The sequence below is a fragment of the Falco cherrug genome, chromosome 13 (assembly GCF_023634085.1).
Source record: "Falco cherrug isolate bFalChe1 chromosome 13, bFalChe1.pri, whole genome shotgun sequence".
In the NCBI taxonomy this organism is placed as follows: domain Eukaryota; kingdom Metazoa; phylum Chordata; class Aves; order Falconiformes; family Falconidae; genus Falco; species Falco cherrug.
In genome coordinates, this window is record NC_073709.1 from 3,282,596 (window position 1) to 3,305,069 (window position 22,474).

At 52.9% G+C, this 22,474-nt stretch overlaps 1 protein-coding gene across 4 annotated transcripts; it reads right to left on the reverse strand.

Moving 5' to 3' along the window:
• Positions 1-682: 682 nt before the first annotated feature.
• MERTK (MER proto-oncogene, tyrosine kinase) lies at positions 683-22,140 on the reverse strand. 4 transcript variants are annotated; one of them, XM_055725925.1, is made up of 19 exons: positions 21,799-22,140; positions 17,359-17,722; positions 16,966-17,066; positions 16,553-16,726; positions 14,832-14,918; positions 14,041-14,156; positions 11,361-11,544; positions 10,904-11,055; positions 7,685-7,838; positions 7,209-7,329; positions 5,712-5,797; positions 5,508-5,603; positions 5,125-5,205; positions 4,725-4,817; positions 4,478-4,596; positions 3,761-3,870; positions 3,400-3,559; positions 2,881-3,017; positions 683-1,248 (listed from the first exon to the last, which is right to left on the reverse strand). In XM_055725925.1, the coding sequence occupies exons 1-19, from the start codon at positions 22,025-22,027 to the stop codon at positions 768-770; spliced, it is 3,045 nt and encodes a 1,014-aa protein (XP_055581900.1). In that variant the 5' UTR covers positions 22,028-22,140; the 3' UTR covers positions 683-767. The 4 variants fall into 4 exon arrangements, with proteins under 4 accessions (XP_055581900.1, XP_055581899.1, XP_055581898.1 ...); XM_055725924.1 differs by having other exon boundaries at positions 7,209-7,362; positions 7,685-7,835; positions 21,799-22,139; XM_055725923.1 differs by having other exon boundaries at positions 7,209-7,362; positions 21,799-22,136.
• Between the last annotated feature and the right edge of the window lie 334 nt (positions 22,141-22,474).

Sequence of the window (22,474 nt, forward strand, 5' to 3'; positions counted from 1 at the left end):
ACGGCGCGGTGGCCGCTGGCTGCAGAGCAGCCCCTGCTGTGGAACGCGCAGCAGCACCCCCCTCCCCACAAATGGGGAAGGGGCAGCGGGAAAAGGCCCCGGCGCGGAAGCAGCCCCTGCCCGCCCGGGACCCCCTCCCAGACTCCCGTTTCCCGTTTGGGCCGGGACAGACGGCAGCCTGCCGTGCGGGACGGGGAGCTGCGAAGCTCCTGCTGGTGCGGCTGAGGCTCTGCTCCCGCTTTTCCATCGGGATGTCTCGAAGCGTGAAACCCCGCAGCGGGCAGCGCAGGAGGAGCCCAGACCATCCGCCGGGCTGCCCGTCGCAAAACCCACAACAAACGGCGAAAAAAGGAAAAAAAAACCAATAATGCCACGCGCAGCTAGCTGGCTGCACCCTCGCCGTTCAGTGCTGGGTGAGGGGAAGCCAACCCCGGCATGGGGATGCTCGCTGGGGACCACCGTGCGCCCTTGCACCTCAGCACCAGCCACCTCAGCCATGCTCTCTTACCCCTGGGGGGGGCAGGGGCTGCCCCTTACCAGGGAGCCACGGAGGGCTCAGGTACCAAAGCCTCCCGATACAAGAAAAAGTTACAGCACTTAATTACAAACCCTCCGTGACCTCAGCCCAGGCAAGAGTACCTGGTCAGGGCTGACTCCGCCATGAAAATCACGCAGGAAGAAATAAACCAGACTATTTTATTAAAATATACCCTCACTGTCCTTTTCTCGGAGGCCGTTTACACCCCGCTCTGTCCAGGCTCCCCCTTTCACAGCAGCACTCCGGAGTCCCCAGCACAGCTCCCGGCACACGGCAGCCCCGGCGTGAGCGAACCGCCAGCGGGCAAGGTGCTGGCCTGGCTCCATGCCGGACCCTCGCCGGCCGCCGCAGTGGGCAGCAGCGGGACGTAGGCCTCCTCCGTGGGGCCACCGAGCTGCTCCTCCAGGACGTACCTTGTCCCCCATGGTTCATTGTGGTGGACGTCCACGGCCACCAGCGCCGCCTCTGCTTGGGGGGAGCAGGGCTCGGTAATGTCCCCAGGGTCCACATCAGAGTCCGCTTGGGGGAAGCCCGAATCCTGGGTGGAGTCTGGGCTCTCATCGGGCAGGCTGGTGTTGATGTAGATGACATCCCCAGATCCTCTGACGGTGGGCAGGTTTTCCAGCAGCTTCTCCAGATGGACCTTCAGCTGTGAGAATGTCGGGCGGGCGGCAGGGTCGGCTCTCCAGCACGCAGACATTATTTCATACCTGGAAATTGGGAGAAGAGCATGGTTATCACGGGGGATGTAGCCAGGTGCTGGGCAAGGGGATGTACAGGGGCTAATTCCCCACTTCTCTCTAAACTGGGCAAGCCCTGAGCTGCTTTGCATTAAAACAAAGCAAACCCAACTCCCTCTGCTCGGGCTGTTTGCCTGACAAAAGGGATTTATCAGCCCAAGCTGCTGTCAGGAGTCTCTTCTAGTGCCTGGCACTCGCTGAGGTTCAGGCAGACACAGCCAGCTGCAGCCCTGTGATCTGCTCCCCAGGAACATCCCAGTCCTGCTCCCAGGACACAGAGTCCTTCTTCCATCCCTCCGACAGGTGCCCATTCCCAGGCTGGATGTCAGGGCACACTGTAAGCACATCGGCGCTGGGCATGCACTGCCTCCCCTGCCCTCTGGCAAGCTGGATCTGATACAAGGCTTCTTTCCCACTTCCTTCAGGGACAGGCGTTGGAGAGGGGCCTCTTAGGAAACGTTGTGCAAGTCTGAGCAGCTTTGCTAGGTTAACTGTTTTGTATTTGCAGCTCTTAGCCATGGAGGGGGTTTAAATGTTCTCAGCTGTAATGGCACCAGAGAAAAACTCAGGAGAAAAACCTTTGCTGAGCTTATCAGCAACGCAACGTTTTGAGGTTTTCACATTTTCCCTTTCCAGATTCATAGGTTGTAGGCGCTGATGGGCTCTCTCTGATTAACTAGAGGGAGTTTTGTGGGGCAGAGGAGAGCAAAGCCAGCCAAGACCTGCTGCCCAAAACTATCTTAAAATAAATAAATAAAATACTAAAAAGCCCGATTCCTCCGCCACAAACTGCTGAGGGCACTGCTCCTGTCCTTGCAGGGATGTGACCTCAGCACTTCCCACAGGCCCCACACCACTGGGCGTCCACCCTCTGTGACAGCCCCACAAACACATCGCTTTCTCTCAGGATAGATATTTGTTGGGATTTCTGTGTGCCTGTTTGCCTGGAGTTAAGATGCTTCTTCGTCCCTGGGTGATAGGCTGCTCTGCTCTGGCATCTGCCTTTCACCAGGCACGTCAAAACTCGGGAGATCAACACAAGCATTAAGGGTTTTGAAGTTTTTGTTTCTGTGGTACTTTCATTTAGAATTTGATCCACACCATTCTGGCTAGCTTTTGAGAGCTAACCTGCACGTGCATTCTTCTAAGCTCCCTACCTGTCAACCCCACAAGGAAGAACAGGTTAAATCCTTGCCAATTAAAAAAAAAAAAAAAATCCAGTCTTTAATAACTGTTGTTCCTGGGGACGGTGGAAGAAATGGAGGGGGTGAGGCAGAAGGTGACCCCCTCCCTGGTACAAACTCGTCTTATTCCACTTGGAAAGGCAGGTCTGCAGCAGGTGGGAGCACGGGCATGCTGGAACGGTCTTTAATTGCACTGTGACGCACGGTTTTGCAGGCTTTTGGCCACATGCAGTGCTAAGCCACAAATCCACAGCACAAGCAGTTGTGTCCTTAAAGAAAGGACATCAGCAACTGAGAGCCACAAAGCACAAAGAGCAGAACAACCTCAGCTAAGGGCAAGTGATGCACAGGTCACCTGCAGGCAGACAGAGAGCTAATGGGCTGCGCTACAGCCCACAAACAGGGTTACAACACTCACAGCTCATCCAAGCAGTCCTCAGGCTTCTTCAGGCGCTGCCCGTGGAAGAGGTACTCATAGATCTCGTGGTTCTGCACTCCTGGGTAGGGCGTCATCCCTCGGGTCACTATCTCCCACATGGTAACACCAAATGCCCACTGCAAGGACAAAGGGAAAACAGGCTGAAAGGACATTTCCAGGGGGAATGAATGAATCTTTTCATGGGGAAAGGTCACTGCCCAGCGTCCACTGGGCATTCGCACAATGCTAAGAGTTGTCGCTCCAGTCCTGCCCTCCCCAAAATTGGAAATAATAAGCAATGCCACAGAAGAGGCAAGCAGCCCACTCAATAAACCTATTCCAGGAGGCTGAGCGGGCAGCGAAAGGTCAGCGCGTCCTATTACCAACAGCTCCTCTGGCTGTGCACTTCCAGGATACAAGAACAACTGTAACGAAGAGCAGCAAGGGTGGATGACAACCCAGGGATCAGTCCCCAGCTCTCACCTCCTGCCACCTGACTGCCCAGCCACAGGCACCTACCACATCGCTCTTGGTGGTGTAGACGCGGTCGGCCAGGGACTCAATGGCAATCCACTTCACTGGCATTTTTGCTATTCGGCCCTGACGGTAGTAATCACCGCTGTAAATCTTCTTTGACAAACCAAAGTCTGCCACGCATACTGTCATGTCGTCCCGTAACCTGTCAGGCAGAAACAGGGATGGCAAGACAGAAGAGTTTGAGGTGCCCAATTCTGAAGCAGAAACGTGAGGCTAAGCTCTTTTCCCATGTCTCCCAAAACCGAGGGAGACTTTACTGAAGGAAGCCAGGTTGTGCTGTAAAACCACAGGGCTTCCACTGGTGTTTGTTTAGCCAGGAAGAAGCAGAGGAAAACAAACTCACATGCAGTTTCGAGCCGCCAAATCCCTGTGGAGAAAGTGCCGACTGCTCAGATACTCCATCCCCAGGGCGATATCGACCATGAACTTCACCAGTGTCTGCAGGGGCACAAACTGGGAAGGGAAGGTGCAGGTTAGGCAGTGCAAGCCCTTTGGGAAGCACATGTGGTTTGATCTGTAAGGCCTCCCTGTCCAGGGCCGCTGCCTGCCTTCAGATCACATATTTTTGGCTAGAAAACAGCTCTGCAGAAAAGGGCCCTGGTGTAGAGCAACTTGGCCGTGGTTCAGCAGTGCGCCTTTATGCCAACAATGGCCAACCTTGCAGCAGGCTGTGCTAGCGAGGTCAAGAGAAACCGTTTTCCCCCTGAATCTGGCACTGGTGAGGCCACATCTGGATGCTGCGTCCCATTTGGGGATCCTCAGCAGGAGAAAGCCATGTTGGAGCAAACCCACAGGAGACTACTAAGATGGGGCTGGAGGAGATCGTGTACAAGAAGGATTTGAGACAGTTGGGCTTGTTCAGCCTGAAGAAGGGAAGGTGAGAATCCCACAGGCTCTTGTGGAGCTGGAACCCACTGCTGCCACCCGACAAAGGCAGGAAGCAGGACTACAACCAAGTACTCTAACATTCTCAAAAAACCAAAGGCAAATTTCCCAAAAGAGGCACAGTACCACCTTGCTCCTTGCAGACATGGGGCCCTCTGCTTCCCGTGCTCATTACCTGGGGGGCCATCTCCAGCCGTGAGCGAAGCAGGAAGCTGTGCAAGTCACCGTATTTCATGAATGGGAGAATCACCATGGGCTTGGGGACCTGCTGGGAGCTCAGCTCGATGCACACACCTGGAAAACACACACAGGTCGCACAGGCCCATGGGCAAAGGCACCATACTGCCCCACAGACATCTGTGTGGGATCCCAGCACTCCCCAGCCCAAATCCCAGCTGGAGGGTGGGAAGTGAAGCCCATACCTAGGAGCTTGATGACATTTGGATGGTCGAAGTCCTTCATACACGCTGCTTCACTGAGGAACTCTTCTATCTCCCTCTGGGAAAAGTTATCCACTGGGAAGCAGAGAAAAAGGAGGAGGTTTAAAATCCCAAGAGCTTTAACACTCCAAATCACTGCTGCCATCTCCCTTCACAACACAGCTCATGTGTGGATGAGGGGGAAGGGACCACCGGGATGTCTCTACCATCCTTGGCCATCTGATATGAGTGCTGCTTCCTGACTGGCAGCAGGAGCTGTGGCAGAGAGGCCAGCATCCCCACAAAATGGTGCCAGAGAGAGCACCTGACATGGGTAGCAGGAATGCTGGCACCCACTGGGACAAACAACATTAAGTTCTGCAAGGCCAGGGTGATGACTTACGTTTCATGGTCTTCACAGCCACCTTCTGCGGGGTGCCTTCGGGCTGGCTGAGATGCCCCTCCATCACAGACCCGAACTCCCCTGCACCACGGGAAAGCAGCAAGCACTTTATCCACAGCCAGAAGCACCACCTTTTAGGACACCACTATGTCCCTGAAGATCTGAAATGCTCTAAGATGTAGACCTCGTCCCTAAAAGGCTATGAGGGAGGCTTCTGTCTCAGCGGCAGAAGGAGGAAATGAACCCAGAGGTCCTGGCACTCAGTCATCTTGGCCCACCATCTCCCACACATCCCCTGGGCTTGGAGGTTGGGGATGGTGTAGGCAACAGTGGCAGACCCTGCCCCGTATGCCCATCCCCAGCTCTCCAGCCTCAGCACTCACCCTCTCCCAGGACCTTCCCCAGGCTGAGGGCATTCCTGTCCACGACAACATCCTGCAGCTTCTGCTGGAGCTCACTGCTGACACCCAGGCTGCCCACTGCGGGAGATGGGAATAGAAGTTCAGGTCACCTCCAACCTGCAGACATATTGCTGCTGCCATATCCCCATCAACCTCCCTGCAGAGGGATAAAAAAAAAATACTTACGCGTAAGTTCAATGGCTCTCCGGCAGTAGGACTTCTTGGCCGTGTAGTTCACTGCCAGCTCCGAGTTGTTCCTGCTGAAAGCATTCCTGGTGGGATAGAAACACACCCCGCTGGGCCACATGCGGCTGCTTCAACTCCAATGAAGGAACCGCCGCTGCAGCAACCACAGCACTACCAGGGGTATCGGCGGTAAAGGAGGAAATGCACATTCACCCTAACCTTTTTCACATCCCTCTTACTGGATCAGTGCCATTGTTTACAATGTCTGAGCAAAACAGTCACTTGATAAACAAGGCTGACCTGTCAAGGAGTGAGTCACAGAGGCTTTTTGGGGAGGAAATGGAATACTCATTTCCTCCTCAGAGAGCAGCCTGTGCCGGTAGGAATACGGTGCCCAGATCTACCACATCCTAAATTGATCTCTTCTCCTGCCCAATGCACAACTCCAGCCTGCCAGCGCTCTTTGTTAGCATATGCAATCCTCATCCATTAGCCAAAAAGAAACCAAAGGGAGCTTCACACCATGGCCCCAAAATGGTGGTGATGGGCATGCTGCTGGGAGATGCTGTGCAGCCCCTCTAGTATAGGGCTGTGCAGAGGTCCAGCTCCAGGAAACAAAACCACAGAGGATGCTCAAGAGGTCCCAGGTAGCTAGCATCAAAAGGAAAGAGCGACAACGCTACACCACTCAGGAAAGGGGTCCTTAGATACTACCAGTTTCCAAACTGGGATGGGGGTAATGCTATGGGAGATCAGAGTAGGTGGGATTCCTTCACTAGCTCAATAAACTCCCTTACTGAAATGATGCTCCTCCAAAGGAGTTAATTATATCACATTTCCAGTTTCACAGCAGACACTCAAACGATAGCGCTTGTAAGAAAAGCTGCTGGCACCACAGTTGTTTAAAAAAAAAACAGCAGCATGGGGCAGTTAAATGCCACTTAGAAAGTCACAAGCGTGAGTGAGTAGCATCGTCTTATTGTAAAAGAAAACAGCCCTTTGTCCACATTATTAAAACACCACTTATGCAGTCCAGTGGCAGACTCTCTGCCTGGCAGGACTGGTGCCATGCTTAGCCATCGTACCAAGACAAATGCGGCATGTGACAAGGCAGGAGGGGTTTCTCTAGGCCAGAGGATGCAGGATATTATACATCTCTGGTCTCTCACCTCTGTGTCAAAACGCTGAAGCCACCCTCACATACCAAGCTGCGCAAGTTTACTTCCCTTTAAAAACAGGACTAGTGAGCAAAAGGTGAACTGCTGGGCTAAGGAACGGAGGGGAAGTACCACCACGGCAGTAAAAATACACTTAGTCCCTCATCACAGGCATAAAAAAATGCCACTTGTGGCAACAACATCAGTACTGGAGACAGAAACCTTGTCCCCCAGTCCAACACGGGCTGCTGGCCTCTCGCCCTGCCTGCCTGTGTCCCACATGCCTGTGACACCTGCCCAGCTCAGGGCACCTCTGCAAGCTGTTTTCCCTTCAGCTTACCCGTATTTTGTTTCCACGCATCTTTTCTGGATGACCACGGACAAGCAGAGGATCAGCCCAACGGCAATCGTCCCACAGATAAAGCCCAGGGCTACAATAAAGGAGTCTGCGTTTCCGGAGGCTGGAGTCGAAGAGGGAGCTGAGGTTATTAATCCTAAGAAAATATCCCATTAATGGAGCTGGTGAAAGAGTCAGCCTGCAGCACCCGGGGATTGGGGAGGATTTCCCAAGGGCTGAAACCAAACCCAGTAAAGCCCCAAGGATCACACGGGAGAAGAGGGCATGAGGACCAAGGTTGCATGTGGAGAGCGAGTCCCTCCTGGCTACCAAAGCACACTGAAGGTCCCAGATTCTTGGCCAATAGCCCATCTGACGGGGAAAGCGTCTGAAGGAGGATGGCAGGATGCCAAATGGTCTTGGCTGGGCAAGGAGAGCATGCCCTGTGTGCTTCCTCACAATCTCCCCCCCCTCCTCACCGCTGTCAGGGATGAAGACCTCCACTGGGCTGCTGAAGGGTCCCACTCCCCCTTTGGTGACGGCAGCCACACGGATGGAGCAGGTGGCGTTAGTGGCCACCACAGGCAGGATGGCCACGCTAGCATTCTGCCAGGCTTCAGCGGAGACGTTCTGCTGAAGAGAGGAAGGGAAGAAAAGCCTGGGCTGGGGGAGACAGCAGGAGGGAAACCTAGAGATTTATTGAGAATTGTCCCCTTGACAAACTTCATCACTGCTTTGCTTTCACAAGCCCAGAGGAAATGCAAGCGATTTACAGAGAATAATAGCCCTGCCTGCAAGAGCCGGATGGGATCTGGAAAGGGGCTGAGCAGCATTTCCCATTCAAACCCTTTGCTTGTCAACAGCAGCGAGACCAGCAGCCTGAGCCAGAAAAGAGGCAGGAAAGCTATCGCGCAAGGAAGGGGGAAGGCATTTCACGCACTGGTGGTAACATGGATTTTGACCCCCAGCCTTCATTGCAGTCAGCTTGGTCAGCAGAGGCTCGCACCCCTCTTTGCTGCCAGCCAGGGATGCCCGTGGCTCGTGCTGAGCAGCCCCACGAGCCTTGGCACCTGCAGAGCCTTGGTGCGCACCACCGCCACTCCTCCATAGAGCATCTCTGACCGCTTTCAGCCACAGCGCTCCTGGTTTGATTGTTCAAGTGCCCTGCCACAGAAAGTAGATCTTAGGGCAGATATTTTCTGACTGTGGTTTTTGTGCCTAGCTAATAATATTTTCAGTCTTAAGAGTGTGTTTCCTTGCCTGGTAACATGGCAGGAGGCAATGTGCCCCATGGCACAGACCTTTTTCCTTGGTAAAAATACAAGCGAGTCTTTCCCTGCAATTCCCTGGTGTTTCCTGGTCTTCAGCTAAGAAAGTTCTGCTGCTGCTCTCCGCTGATCCCCAGGTGCAAACCAGCTGCCCAGCAGTGTCCAGGACATCTGGCAGGCTGCTGCAGACTGTGGAGCCTGGCTCCTTATCCTGGCTGAACATCACGCAGCCAAGCAAAAGCAGCAGCCAAGGGGGATCGGTGGGCAAGGAGGAGGAAATCAGAGCTGCTCAGAGTTTCTGTTTGCAGTCATAAAAAAGCCACAGAACTGGCTGTGAAACATGCCCCAGCCCTAGGAGCGTCCCTGCACCATCAGGCAGCGGCACAAGCTGTCACCCACTGCTGCCTCTGCTCCTGCACCCCTGCTTTCCTCGCACCTCACGTTCATGGCATCCTTTGGCAGAAATTCACACAAGATCCTTTCCCTACCACCCCCCAAAAATGCACCGGGATTCTTTCATATCGCAGACAGCTCTGCTGTGTCATCTGAGGACAGAGCCCAGCTGATATCAAACAGACCGTGGAGAGCATGAGCACACTGGCAAAGCAGACAGCCGTTCTGGCAGGACAGAACGGCCAAAGTTAATGGTTTTTTATGAGTCTTGCAAGTAGTTCTTGTCCCAGTTCCGGCAGCCTTGGCTCAAACAAGAGCTGCTGATTTAAGAATAAAATAAACGTGTTTTTTAGGTTTTAAAGTAGTTTTTAAGCTGGTTGTGGAGAAGAGGTGGCCTGCAGGTGGCCCTGCTGACACAGAAATACAGGACTCCCCTGCCTTTATCGCTGGGGTTGTTAAACTGATGGTTATTTTGGGGCATTTCATGTTTAGCCCGCCCAGAGCCAAAACTCAGAGACTTTATCTGAGAAATCAGAACTCCGATAGCAAGCACATTGCTTGTGTGCTTCAGACTGTCTATCCATCGGCTCAGGAGACCCTTGGAGCATGGGAGAACTGGGTACCACACCAGCCCACAGTGCTCTGCAGGAAGGTTACAGCACAGGCTCAAGCCATTCTCGTGCTCTTAATTCTGCAACAGCCCTCATAAAAAGACGTGCTGGCCCCTGTGCTCGGCTGGCTCTGACACATGTCTCTGCCTTCCATAAAATCTGGAGGCTGATTAAACAAACCAGCAACAAACACAACTGCTTCTTTTGGTCTGCAAAGAGCCAAGGTCCCTTGCACAGCTAGCTCCCACCTGAACTCACTCCCCACTGGAGGGGGTTTCTGACCTTCCTGAAAGACAGCATTAATGAGGACAACTATTGACCAAGAATCCAAGCAGAAATTTCACCCCATAAGCATTTGACTGGGGAAATTTACTAAAAACCACCACAACAAGAAAAGACAGTCTCCCAGGGTTTAAAGGGCAAGTCCTGTTCTTTGCTTTCTGCTTGAGAGACAACAAATATGTCAGCATTTTTTTTCCACACTAGTCACAAGACCATAATAATGTCTCCCTGACTTCATTCAGTCTGGATCTATACATGCTCTTTTTCAGAGGCGCAAAAGGAGAACAGAAAATGCAGCATCCTACAAAAACCAGGGTGTGAGTCACTTTTTCCACACCGGGTTCAGGCCATCAGTGCCTTTCTGTGCTTTCAGCCTAGGACAGAGGAAGATCAAACCACAGTGCAGAGGCGACAGCTGGACACATCTGCGCTATTATCCAGAGGCTCCTCAAGCACTGGCAGAGCCTGGACGGGATGCTCTTTTGTCTGGTAGCTGAGATGAACCAGGACTGCCCGAGAGGCCTGGCTAACCTCACCCTAGCAAATTCCTGAAGGCTGCTTCCCAAATCCTTGGAAAGGCAAGCAAGGTTGTGCCAGATGACTTCATACAGTCATGGACAGGCCCCTGGCCCCAGATTGTTCCTTGAGCTATGGAACTCTGTGCCATGGGTTTACAGATGAGTTAATGCATGGAATAAATCCCACCTGACTAAGGAACAATTCAAAATCAGGGAACAAATCCTCCCTAACACCTTATGATTGACTCCATTTCTGAAAGTGCCAAGAGATGCTGCCAAACCTTGACTGCCACTCCAAAGGCCATACCAAAGATTGCCAACACCAGGAAGAGTATCTCACTTCCACTTTAGAGAACAGGAGCCATGGTAGCAAACCTCTCATCCCCTTCATGCAGAACTGTTTATTCACAATATTAATGACGTGGGGCATTACCGTGAGTTACACAAACATGCGCAAGAAAGACCGCTTTTATTAAAGAAGCCCAGATGAAAGCAAAAGACAGCAGACAAATAGGGTCAGGAAGAACATATGGAAGCACTAAGACCAAACTGTACATTCCTGCTTGATGCCTGCTGGGATTTTTTCTACGCTTTAGCCATTCTTCCCCATTTCCCCAGTGACTTACCAACCCCTTGGAGTTATGCCACCTGTACCAGATGTGATAGCCCTGCAGTTCCCCATGGATCCTCCCCAGGGATGGCTTCACCCATCGGATCTCCAAGGAGGAGCTAGATTCATTGAACAACACTGTGACATTCAGTGGTGGGGTGGTTGGAGCTGCAGGAATCGAAGAGAAAGAAGGTGAGGGGATCCAGGTGGATGAGTGCAGGGACATGGTAGGCTGATGGAGAATGAGCTGTAGCTCAGCCAGAAAACACAGGGAATTTCCTACAGCCTTTAACATTTCCAGCAGGTGACCACCTATGGGTCAATTTCCTTTCCCTGATCAACAGAGTCAAGATGTCCCAGCTCATAAGCAAACATGACTCTGGACCAGCACCTCATCCAGAGAGACCTGCACAAAGCACAACTGTGCAACAAGGCGGGGAAACGCTTTTCAGTCTTCACTGCTCATTTCCTACCTCCCTCGGTGGTGCTGGCAGTTATCCAGGAGCTAAATGCTGACCAGCCGACTTCATTTCTGCAGGAAACGCAGATGTTATAGTTTGCCATGGGCTCCAGCTGCTGGATGTGATACATGTGGGGAGGCACCGAGGTGTTGAAGAGCAGAAGTGAGACGTTGCTTTGTGGAACAGCTTCCTTGACCTTAATTGAAAAATCAGTCCACAAACAGGGATTAGTCAGAAACAACCTGCAGCGTGAGATGGGCAGCATGAATTTTACATCTGTAAACAGGATCCAGAGCCCTCACTCCCTCCCTCCCTCCCATCCAAACACCAGCAGGGCTTTGCTCCTGCATGCTGGCTAGTCTCTGCCGAGCGGAAAGCTGACAGCAGGCCATTCACAGGGCCCAGGGCAAGGGCTCCAACACACACAGAGAAGAAAAAGGTGCAATGGGGACATGGCAGAGCTGTGGAAAGGAAGATGAAGGGATGATTTACTGTTTCTTGTGGTGCGGAGCAAAAGGAGCACCCATTAAAATTACCAGGCAGCGAGTCCTAAACGAACAAAAAAAAAAAAGTCCTTTTTCATGCAACAGATCACTAGACTACAGGACTTATCGCCATCAGACGTTGCAAGACTAATCACAGACCTCGTCAGACTCCACCATTACATTTAGCAGCATGGATGAATTCAGTGTATCAAAACCAAGTCGCGCTTTTTACACAAAGAGAAATGGTGCTCTCCCCAAAGGACTGGCTGTTGAGGACCCACGTAGCTGCCAACACAGCCCTTGCAGCTCCCTGGAAAGCATCTCATTTCATGGGAAGCACCAGGAGAGTGGCCTGGGCCAGGACAGTGGGAGGAAAGAAGGAAGAGCAAGAACACCAGTGCAAGCAAGACAGTTACCTTGGAAGATAACGCACAGGACATGTTTCAGCGCGAACTTCAAGCAGAAAGTCATACAATCCTCTCAAAAGACCTCCATGCATGGTTTTGGGGGGGCAGGAGATCTGCCCTTCTGCTTAAGCAACAAGAATATGCCCCTGCCTAGCCCAGGACACTTTGGACAGTCTCAGAATCAACACCAGCAGTATCTTCCAGCCAAAATGAAAGAGAATAGCCTTCAGCCTCACAAACTTGAGAAGGTCCCCAAGCCATTGCTAGATGCTTTGAGGTAGGTGAGCAGTGATCAGATGAATGTGCAAGCCACTCCTGAAAGAGCCACTGGGACTCGCTGTTCTCCTGAGCATCAAGCTGAGCTCAGCTATCTCAGTCCTCAACTTGTCTTCTGGAGAGAGCCCATCAAGTTAATGTTTGGGGTTTTTTGTCAGGCTTTTTGCAAACTTAAACCATTTGAATTTGGCAGGCATGACAGCAACAGGTTCCCTTTTAAGCACCATCATCATCAGAAATGAGTCACTTGGTCGGTGGGCCATGCTACCAAAGCAAGGGGATTATCAAAGGGGACAGAAGCAAAAAGGCTTAGTCACAGCTGTGTTTTTGCCAGAAATCATGTCTTGTTTTCCAATTTGAAAGGCTATTTCCTAATGACAGACTGTGAATGTTAAGTCATAGGAAATTCCTTGGCTCTCCACCCCACTTCCCAAGCTCCAGCTGGAAGGCAGCAGCGGATGCGATGCTAGTATTAGCTCTGGTACCTTTCCTCCCTGTAACTCCTTTCACTTTTAACTGGCTTCAAACATCGTCTCTCTTCACACGTAATCTCAGCCAGAGTATAGATTAGGCAGTATAAGAAACATATCCACAAGAGACCAAGCCATGGGTTTGAACTGTGAGACTCAGCAAAGTCAAACAGACAGCAGGGCTGTACCCACGGACATGGCATTCTCTGACTTGGTAAGGAGACGGGCAGCTCCACAGCTCCTTCCCAGTACCTGCAAGCAGTGGAGAGCCAACAGAAACCTCCGAGACTAAATCCCAGCGACAAGGCTGCTTGGTTGGGAATTGTTTGACCGGGAGGTAAAAGTAGGGACAAGCATGTGCCTGCAGCAACTCAAGGCTTGTAAAGTCTCCCAAAGAGCTACTTGGAGCAGTTCTACACTTCTCTCCATGAAGAGTCATGCCAACCTAACTGTCTTGCCCAAGGGGAGAGATTCTTGCGGCTCACTTCTGCCCGCATCACAAGCATGAGCCCAGATGGGCTCTTCCAGGTAGGCGGCTTGCCTGCTCCCATCACCCCTTGTTTCTATCCCCATTCAACCACTCCACTCCTGGGAAAAAAGCCTGCTTCACGCTCCCTGTGTCAATCTCTCTGTGGGACCCCTTCCACCAACCATCCCCCACTCCTCGCAGCTGTCAGAGCAAAGATGTGTTTTTGTGAGCTGACACCACGAAGCTGCTCTCCAGCAGCTCCTTCCAAGCCTTCTGTCCACCCTGGCAGCGCTCTGGCTGCCCCAGGTCCCAGCACCTGGGGACTGCTGGCTGCTCAACTCGGACTCCTCAACATCATGCCACCACAAATTCCACAGCCACCCGGATCGCAGAGCGTGGCTGCAACACACAAGGAGTGTGCCAGCTCCCCCTTTCAAAGCCACTGGGAAAGTCCAACTCAGCTTGCCCAAACAAATAGCCTGGTCAAATCCATGCAGTTCATGCCAAACGAACACCAATCTCCACCTGCCTCAGAGCATCCATGTGAGGGGGGTTGCAGGGGCAAGGGATGTTATGGATGCTTACCTGGATACTGCAGCTGTTCAAGGCAGAGAATGCATCAAAGCCTGGCACCCAGGATATCACGATACCGTTGGCCAGTCTGTTGATGACATGCACGCTGTCAGGTGCGGATGGTATTCCTGCAGGGAAGAGCCAAGGGCAGTCAGCTGAAGGCCTAAGCACAAACATGGCCTGTCTGACTTCCCCCTGGCAGCTCCCAGGGCTCAGACTGAGGATGTGTGAACCCCAGGCACTGCTTTGGCTGCAGTGCAGCAGCATCTTTGATCAGTGTACCATGGCTGCTTCAGACAGGGAACCAGAAAAAAAAAGTCATTTGCAGGACTATTTTGACCACGTTCTATATTTGTGAGCTGAAACATCACTCTGGGTTGGACGTATATTGGGGAACACCTTTCCTGCATTGCCAGAGTGACTTCTATCAGGAATGTCAGGAATTTCCACCATTTCCTATGGAAAACTGTCAGCACTGCCCTGGTTTGAAGGAAGGAAAAGAGTGATACAGCCCTTCAGAAACCTGCTCCAGGGCTGACAGTTCTGCTTTCAAATGTCCTTTTTGGTGCTTCCTCCCACAGTGGCAATACTGGGATGACAGAACTGCACTGGGTGACCATGCTACTATGTGCATCCCGCCTGATTTTAAACAGAGGTTTAAAATGGGGAAAAATAAGTATGACAGTCCTAAAAACATCTCCTTCAGCTTGTGCAGAATGAGTGCCTGGAAGTGTGGGATCAGGACAACTCCTGCTTGGACACATTTACTTAACAGGTAAAGTGAGCATCATGTTGTCACTTACCTTTCACGTTCACCTGCCCTGGGTTGGATGCAGTCAGCCCTTTACTGTTGTGAGCCTCACAGCTGAACAGTGCTGTTTCATTAAGACCTGCAGGGGAAAAACAAGGACTTGTTCCCTGGACCCGCAAAAAATGCCCAAATCATAGCAATTCTCCACCTGCTGCTCACAGAAAACCCTTGCAGCTTCCTTTCTTGTACTGCTGCTTTATTTTATTCCCATCAACACAAAAGACCTTTTCTTTTGCACTCATTGCTTCCCTCTGTGGCACTTGTGTTGACTGCCTGGGCGTGACCCCCATGACCTAGCTCACCCACCTTCCACGCTGCAAGCATGTGCGTGCCATCAGTGCAAGACGTGGTGCAGTGGCAGGACTGTACGTTTCTACGGCACCATTGCACAACCTCCTGAGTAAGCACTTGTTTTGTGTTCAAAAAGGGAAAGGCAGAAAGCAGAAGAGCCCACCACCATGGCTTGAATCAGATGACTTATTGCTTTTCAAAGATTGCTCAAATCTCCCAGCTGATAATGGAGAACAACTGCTTTTGGGGGCCACTGGAAATACCCGAGTGTGGACAGCTGCTTGTTTCCCCGGGGGCGTTGGCATGGCCTGTGTGAGATGACCCTAGGAAACAATAGCGCTCAGGATTTTCAACTCATGCAAAGGACTTCACCAGGGGTGTAGGGCTGTCTCTTCTGGGCACATCACTTGCTGCTGCTGCAAGGCGAAGGGCTTGCCATGGTGTGCTGGACATGCCAAGCATATGCTCATGCCAGCAGCAGTGCCCTTCAGTGCAATAGGGCTCCTGGGCCAGGAGGAGGACTGTTCAAATGACCCGACCTAGCATGTGCCAGCCGGATGCAAGAACATCCAAGAGGAATGAGTCACTTCTTCCGGCTTTCACTGCCTTTTAAAGCCTGCCTTTGGACACCAAGATGAGTACGTTACAGTCTACTAATTAGCTAGCGGCCTTCTCCTCATAAGCAAATCAAGAAATCCCTCCTCTCTTCTGCCTCTGCAGCAAAACCATGATGGATTTTACATTACATGAAGGACTCTTCTTCCCATGCTCTGCGAGGCTGGCACAGCGATATGCTGCAGGGGCCAACCCAAAGTCTTCCAGAGGCATTAAAAGGGGACCCCCAATCAAGCTGCCAATTAAAAGCAGCAGTGTACTTGTTGACATGACCACAGGCTAGAGCGAAAATCTACTTCTTGCTTAGGGAAGAGTAGTTTGAGTGTCCTGCCTTTCCCAAGGAAGAAATTTCTGGCAGTAGCCAGAGGGGGTCAGATGGGGGTTCTGGCCCCCAGATCATCCCTGGTAGAGTGGTCCCCAGGGCTGCCAAATGGTGCTGGGCAGAGCTGTGTTCCCAACGCTGAGGACAGAACAGTAACAGGCTGGAACTTGATTTTGCAAACTGATACCTCTGTGGTACCTCTTTTGCAAAGCTGGACCCCCGTGTTCCACTGTATACAAGCTGATGGCTGCATTTTATGCCAAACCTCCTGGGAAATGTACCTGTGCTGAGCTTTCCAGCAACACACAGTGTCACAGAAAAACGAAGCAGGCTGCAATGGCCTTGTGATGGCGCACAGGAACACAGCCCCTGCCTAACAGGAGTGGCAGGCCAAGGGGACAGGCTGTGAGACAGCACAAGACACCTTCCCACCCTGCCCTTCCCAGTAGCCACACAGAGGTGTCCCAGGACACTGCCAGGCTCACCTGGCACAGTCAGGACTGATGGGGAGATGTGGGGCTTCTCATTGACTCGGATGTTGTTGCGAAACCAGTAGATCTCCACAGGCTCCGGCGGGCCCACAGCTTGGCATGTGAGGTTGAAGGGGCTGTTTTTGGTGACGTTCAGCTTCTCAGGCTGACGAATGAAGTGCGGGAGCCCTGCACAGACACAAGCAGAGAAACAAAAGATTCAGAGAGCTTGGCAACACAGCCCTATCAACAACTCCAAACTGTCCTGCCCGGGGCTGTGCCCAGCTCCAGCAACAAGCCCCTTCCCAAGCAGGACTCCCCGTTTCTGGAGGGACAGCTCCCAGCTCATGGTCCCTGGGGCTGTCACTCAGCCAGGGCACAATGCTCCACATCTCCGGCATGTCCACCCTCGCCCTCCTCCAGCTCACCTTCCAGCTGCACCAAAATAGGATCCGACACCACCTCCATGCCAGAGATGTTGAGTTTGCAGACGTAGGAGCCATTATCTGAGCGCTGGGCAGCAAGGATACTGCCGGAGAGAACAGAGACCATGTCAAGGCTCTGGCAAGGAGCCTTGCCCCATACACAGCTCCCACAGGAGGACACAGTAACACTGCCAGCCTGGGCATGGGTTTCAGTCAGTACCAATGACCCCACAGCACCCACCAAGCAGAACCAGGCTTTGGGGGATAGGGAGCACCTGCCCATCCTAGTCCCAGTCTCAAGCCCTTGCTAGTTTTCTGGTCTCCCTTCTCTCCCCAAAAGCCAGCACTCAGGACATCCCTCCTCCCCATCTGCACAGGAAGGACAGCACCAGTTACCTGAAGGTGGAGGTCATCGCTACCTCCTCCTCGTCAGAGATCTCGAAGTGGCTGGTGGAGATACGGTCCAGAACATGCAGCTCCCTCCCATCTTTCCACAAGGAAATGCCCGAGGCATCTGGCCGGAGCAGCAGCTGAGGTACTTTGATAGAGCAATTAAACATGACATCCTTGTGTTCGTTAATCACAATGTGTTGCACTGTGGGGTTAAACTTAATCTGTCCTAGAGAGCTGGCTGAGGGCTCCTCTCGGGGCTTCTCTGTGCTCTGGTGAGGCCAGTGATCAACGGTGACCACACTTCGCTCAGAGCGGTGGGACTCTGCTGACAGGTACGGCCTTAGACCTGGATTTCGGTCAGCATCATCTGAAAAAAAGACCTTGGTTTTGTTACCATCAGGTAGCAAGCACCTCCCTCCAAAACCCTGCAAAGCTCCACTGCTGCCATCAATAATTAACAACTGCTCGTTTACAGATGCTCCAAAAATTCAAAATCTCTGAAAACTCTTGTAAGAGCCCCAAGGACGAAACTTGGAGCAAGACTGACTATGTACAAGCAGCACCTCCAAAAAACCCCACTTTTAAAAACAAACTGGAGCAGCTCAGAAAGTGCTGGGCTGCTTCTCTTTCATCAGGGGAGAGGCAGGAGCTATTTCTGCTGCATTGCACCCCCGGGATTGGAATATAAAAGGATCCCTGGGCAGGAGGAATTTGGGACTTCACTTCAGTAAACCCCTTTTGGGGCCTCATCTCAAGCATTTTCAGCTGGGACAGAGAAAGAGTCCCTGGCGGGGATTTCTCTGATTTTAGGCGCTTTGCTGGTGACGCTACTCCCTTCCCAGAGAAGCGTGAGCTGCTTTGGAAGAGGGAGATGCTAAACAAACCACAAATGATTTTGCTAAGCTAAGTGCCTCCACCGAGCTGCTTTTCTCAGGAAAGGAGCTGCAGCTGGATGAAGAAATGCCTTCACACTACGTGTAGGAGCCCACTGCTGTTTAGTGTTGTTCTCCCAGGGTCTCTTCCCAGGCATTTTTCCCAAGGGAAGGCTATTTACCAGCTCTTTCTGAGGGCTTCATGCCCCCCACCTACAAATTGCTGAACATACCCAGTCCTGTAACGGCATAGTCCCCCCCCCTCCCAGCACTTCCCACCCCAGCCACGAACAAGATAAAGAGCAGCTCCATATAAAGCAATCCCCCCCCCCCCCCCGAAAAACTGTATATTTTTTAAGATACAAGGTCTAGAAAATATACCATAAGTAGATGCTTCTACTAGAGTGTTTCCAAGCTTTCTGAGGTTTTCACAGGCATACAGAAATCCAAAGCAGAGTGGTAAATCTCCCTTGCTGCTTTCAGCAAGCAAAGGCATTGTGCCAGACAGGAATTTCAACTAAATTCATTTGTCTCTTTCGAAAAGAAAACAATACTTATTTACAGTTTAAAAGATCATACCACAGGTCGAAAGCACAACCTTTTTATTTCACTGGAGTTCAGCTGAGTTTGTTTTGAGGCAGGTCTTAGTCCTCAAACAACAAGTTTTTAAAGCTACGTCATCACTATTGTGAGTAATGGGGCATGAGCCTAGTGTGCCTTCTCAAGAGCCAAGAAACACAAACTAATTTTCAGGCTGGATATAGTTCTTTGCTAAATTGCTCACTATTTTTAACTCTTGAGAAATGCTACTTCTAGACAGAAATTTGAGAGGGGTTTTTAAGTTCTGCCGGGTCTGTTGGTGGAGAGGAAAGTGCAAGGCTCTCCCTGGCTCTCTCACAAAACAATGGGTTTCCCTTTCAGAAAAGAAAAAAAAAAAAAAAAAGACCCTAAGCTTTTCTAACCTGCTTCCTAAGCTTTACCATCCCAACACAAACAAAGCCCATGTGACTGCTGCAAAATGCAGCCAGCTGCCATTTACTTGCAGGCTGGGTCACCAGCTCTCAAACAGCCAGACAGCTCCAAAAAGATTTGCCAAATGCAGACAAGTGAGCGACCCCAAATCCCCTTCCCTCCCCTGCTCTTTCCGGAGGTTACCCTGGCTGGAGCCACCCGCTGCCTGGCACAATCCAACCTCAAACAGCTGTTTTCATGCTCCATTTTGAAGTTTTCCAGCTCTGGCTGGAGCAGCAACTCCGGCAGGGACCCCTAGCTGAAGAGGACATGGACGCATGCTGGCCGTCCCTGCCCTTGGCAGGCGCTCTGCCTGCTCTGGGATGATTTCTGCTCCCCCAGGCTGCTTCAAGTTTAAAGGCAATGAGGATCTTAGCCTCGTTTTCTACACTGATTAAGTGGAAAGAGGTGTTTGCTGGCTCAGGAATGAAATACTTTCCCCTCTGACTCATGTGACAACAGGAATTTCTCATGTCTAGTGCTGCCTTTGGGTACCCCTTCCATCCCCAGCTGTCTGGTATGCAGACACCTTCACAGCATCTTCAAAAGGGATCTACCCTGTATGGCAGGACACCCCCTGCCTGTGTTCAGAGTGATTTTCTTAGGCTGGCTTTAAAAGCCCCCCCTAGAGCCGAGGAGCTGAAAGCTGGCATGCCTGCGTGGGAGCCTGCTACCCTGGAGCAGCTCTGCTCGCTTACCGCAGCTTGGCCAGAGGGAAAAGCTGGCATGGAAATAAATCCATTTGCAAGTACAGCGCTGCTCTCTTGAAACACCTGGGACCACAGCAAAACTAAAGAGCTAGCAAAGACAGATCTTTTGTGCAGCCTGGCCAGTCCCGCATGCCCTTCTCCATTACTAGCCTGGAGAATGGAGTTTTAATGAGAAAATCTGCCTGCTATTAGAGGCAAGGTACTCTATTACAGGTGAAAAACAAAAAGCAGGGAGTTGTACACCCCACGACTGAAATACCAAGTTGTTCTGCTGCAGTCACAGTAAGGAAGGTATCAGAAAGCATCCGGGTCTGCCAAAAAGCTCCCTACATCCTTAGCCTTGGATTTCCCATTACTGGAAATAGTTCACCTGCTGACAACAGCTTTCTGTCCAGGCACTTATTGAATGTCTCTTTGTACCTGGATAGGGCAGGAGGAATGAAGAGCCCCAGCCTGCAGGGTTTCCAACCTCCCCATCCCCTGGGAGCCGTCAGCGGAAGTGAATTTCCCGCTGGGTAACACCTGACTTCCAAAGAGACTCTCGGAGTTCAAACACCTTTATTTATAAAGCCAGGCCAGGATTCCCGGTTAAACTTGCAGTGAGTTGCCCTCCCTGCAGATTCCTGCTGTTGGAATCAAGACTTTTAACTCCGCCCTGGCCAAAGCAAACACTTGCATTCCTGCCTTCCTTGCTAAATCCCATCTGCACACCGACTCAGAGACCCCCCAGCATCGCTGAGCAGAGGCGATAGACTCCCAGGAGCTCACAGCCCACGACCAAACGTCGGGATGACGGCACAGTTTAAGGCCAAAAACTACGTTTGTCCCTTTGCATTTCTTTTTGCAGGTAACTAAGCACGTGGAGCTGAAAAGCCAGCAGACTGACGGCACTGCAAAGCGTGTCCCTGTGCCACAAACCGCAGTGTTTCCCCGTGTTTTTTTCCCAGTACCGGCACCCAGCTGGCTCACGGCTAACGGGATAAATCCCAGTCCCACTCATCTATCGCAGCGTTCGGTCCCTGCCCGTGGCGGTGTCCCCAGCACGCAGCGGCACCTCACCCAGCAAAGTGCCGGGACAGGACCACGCTGCGTGTGCCCCAGGCCAGCAAACGCGCCCCCGCTGGGGCTGGCAGAGCCGTGCTGCCCCAGGACCCCGCAACGGCACCCCGTGCTGAGCTTCCCCCAGGACTGCAGCCTCGCCGAGGGTCCGCAGGCCCGGGCAGCGGCAGGGCTGCGGGGGTGACCGGGGTGACCAGGGCGCCCGTGCAAACCCCCAGCCGCTGGCCGGGTGAAACGAAGCAGCATCTGCCGGTCAAACGCTCCCCGTGACACCCCTCGCCGGACACCCGGGCGCCTCCAACGGCACCCGAGCAGCCCTGCCCCCAGCCCCGCCGCCCCGGACTCACCGGCCCCGCCGCGGGGAGGGCGCAGGGCCGCCAGCAGCGCCCAGAGCAGCGCCCAGCACCCGCCGCCCATCGCCCGGCACCGCTCCGCTCCGCCGCGCTCCGCCGCCGCCAGCGCGCTGCCACTCCGCCCCGCCCCGGGGTGCCCCGGCCCCGCCCACACCGGGCGGCCCCGCCCACACCGGGGCCCCGGGGCGGGGCCGGGGCAGCCGCGGGGCTCGTGGCCCGGCGTCGCTGCCGCCCCACAGGCACCGGCTGGGGGGCCCGTGCGCGGGGCTCGGCTGGCGGCTGCCGCTCCCCGGCTGCGGGCTGGTGGCCAGCCTGCCCTGCGCGGCGCTCGGCCCCGCGGGCGCGCACGGGGAGCCCGGGGCACCGCGGCCCACGGGAGGGCCCGGCTCCGGCCGCCCCTCCCCGCACAGCCCGCCGTGCCGCTCAGCGCCACCGAACCTGGTATCGGTCTCAGAACGCAGGCTCCTGCCCCGCCGGGTTTCTTTTCTCCGAGTTTAAAGGTCCCGGTGCAGCCCGCCGGCCCCCTGCAGGCTAGGGAGGGGATGGGGCGGAGCTCGGGCCCTTTGCCTGGACCAGAACAGCGGGACGATGGGGGGACAGAGCCAAACCAGAGCCACAAGGAGAAAAGGAGGAAGACCCAAGTGAAACAACACAAAGCGTTCAACATCTAGGACTGAAACAGAGCACTTCTCCTGATGGCACGGGAAAGAAACGAGGGAGTTTCTGGGTATTCAGAGCCTGACACGAACACTGGCTGTGCTCAAAGGGGGTTTAGACCAAGCTGTATTGAGACCATCAGCATTTCCCCCACCACAAATGGGAAGTGACTGGGATCTGGGGAACTGGCAGCCTGACTTGATGTGACTCAGTGTGTTTCTCTGCTTCAGCCTTTCTGCTCCCAGCTCATAAAATTCTTTGCAACTATGACACAAGTGTAAGTATTTTTTCCAGCAGCCTGCTTTCATCTTCCCAAAGACCTGAAGTCAGGAAAGAGAGATACGCATTTTGCTCATTTAGTACTAGGTAAGCATCAGCACGCTGTGGAAACAGAGATATGGGAAGAAGACAGCTCTGTGTTGAAGCTGGTCATTTATGAGTGTAACTTATAATGAGA